This window comes from Monoraphidium neglectum (assembly GCF_000611645.1).
Source record: "Monoraphidium neglectum strain SAG 48.87 unplaced genomic scaffold scaffold03948, whole genome shotgun sequence".
Classification (NCBI taxonomy): domain Eukaryota; kingdom Viridiplantae; phylum Chlorophyta; class Chlorophyceae; order Sphaeropleales; family Selenastraceae; genus Monoraphidium; species Monoraphidium neglectum.
Window position 1 is genome coordinate 3,795 of NW_014009681.1, and position 1,172 is coordinate 4,966.

Genomic DNA, 1,172 nt, shown 5'->3' on the forward strand with positions numbered 1-1,172 from the left:
CCCCCGCAGAGCGCAAGAGCGTCGGGATACCGCTTGCGCCGTCCCGCACCCCGACGGTGAAGGCGGTCAGAGACGCGCAGGAAGCGACCAAGCAGGCGGCGGCGCAGAGGGCGGCCGCGCCGCCGGGCGCCGCGATGGCGGGCCTGAGCCTGCAGGGCGCGCAGGCGGCGGCGGGCTCGAGCGGGGGCGGTGCTTTGGCGGCTGCGGCGCCCGGCGGAGAGCAGCCGCAGCAGCAGCAGCAGCAGCAGCAGCAGCAGCAGCCTGTCAAGCGGCGGAAGCTGTCTGACTATCAGCTGGAGCCGGACCTCGCCAGGTGGGCCGTCCACAATGGGGTGGGCCCGCTCGCAGGGGCCGTCAACAGACAGGACGGCACCTCCCCGCGCCCGGGGCACTCTGCGCGCCGCTGCCTGTGAGCTGCCCTCACTCTGCGCTGTGAGGGGAGGGCCCCTGGGCGCTGCGGTTCTTGTAACCGCCACCTCATCCCCCCTCTCTCTCGCCGTCTCCCGTGCGCCGCTGGTCCCCAGGGAGGTGGACGCCGCCCTCGCGGCGGAGCTGTCCGGCGCCGAGGGCCACCGCAGCAGCCTGCACCTGGTGGTGGCAGGCCACGTGGACGCGGGCAAGAGCACGCTGATGGGGCGGCTGCTGCACGACCTGGGGCGGGTCAGCCAGAAGGAGGCGCACAGGAACCTGCGGGAGGCGACGCAGGCGGGGAAGGTGCGCGCGAGCGTTGGCGCGCGCGCGTGTGTGTGTTTGCGTGTGTGTGTGTGTGTGTGTGTGTGTGCAGTGGGTTATTTGTATGGTGTTGTGGTCGGTCGTCCATGTGTCAGGCCCAGCCCAGCCCCCCCCGCCTGGGGCCTGCCCTGCCCGCCCCGCTACCCCGCACCCTGCTCTCCCCACGCCTATGCGCACGCTCGCGCCGCAGGCGTCGTTCTCGTGGGCGTGGGTGCTTGACGAGCGGCCCGAGGAGCGCGCGCGCGGCGTCACGGTGGACGTGGCCATGGCGCGGTTTGCGACGCCGCGGTACAACGTGACGCTGCTTGACGCACCCGGGCACAGGTCGGGGGGGCGGTGGCGGTTGGGGCCGGGGGCGCTGGGGCGGCGCGCGGAGGGGGCCGGAAGGTGGTGGGGGTGCAGCTGCTTGTGAGGAGGGAGGGGCCGGGGCCGCGGCGGGG

General features: G+C 74.1%; 1 protein-coding gene across 1 annotated transcript; it reads left to right on the plus strand.

Annotated features, from left to right (window-relative positions):
• Positions 1–134: 134 nt before the first annotated feature.
• On the plus strand, positions 135–1,144 carry MNEG_13630 (HBS1-like protein; the record flags this gene model as incomplete). The annotated part of the gene is made up of 3 exons (XM_014037899.1): positions 135–313; positions 525–714; positions 923–1,144. The coding sequence occupies 3 exons, from the start codon at positions 135–137 to the stop codon at positions 1,142–1,144; spliced, it is 591 nt and encodes a 196-aa protein (XP_013893353.1).
• Positions 1,145–1,172: the final 28 nt, after the last annotated feature.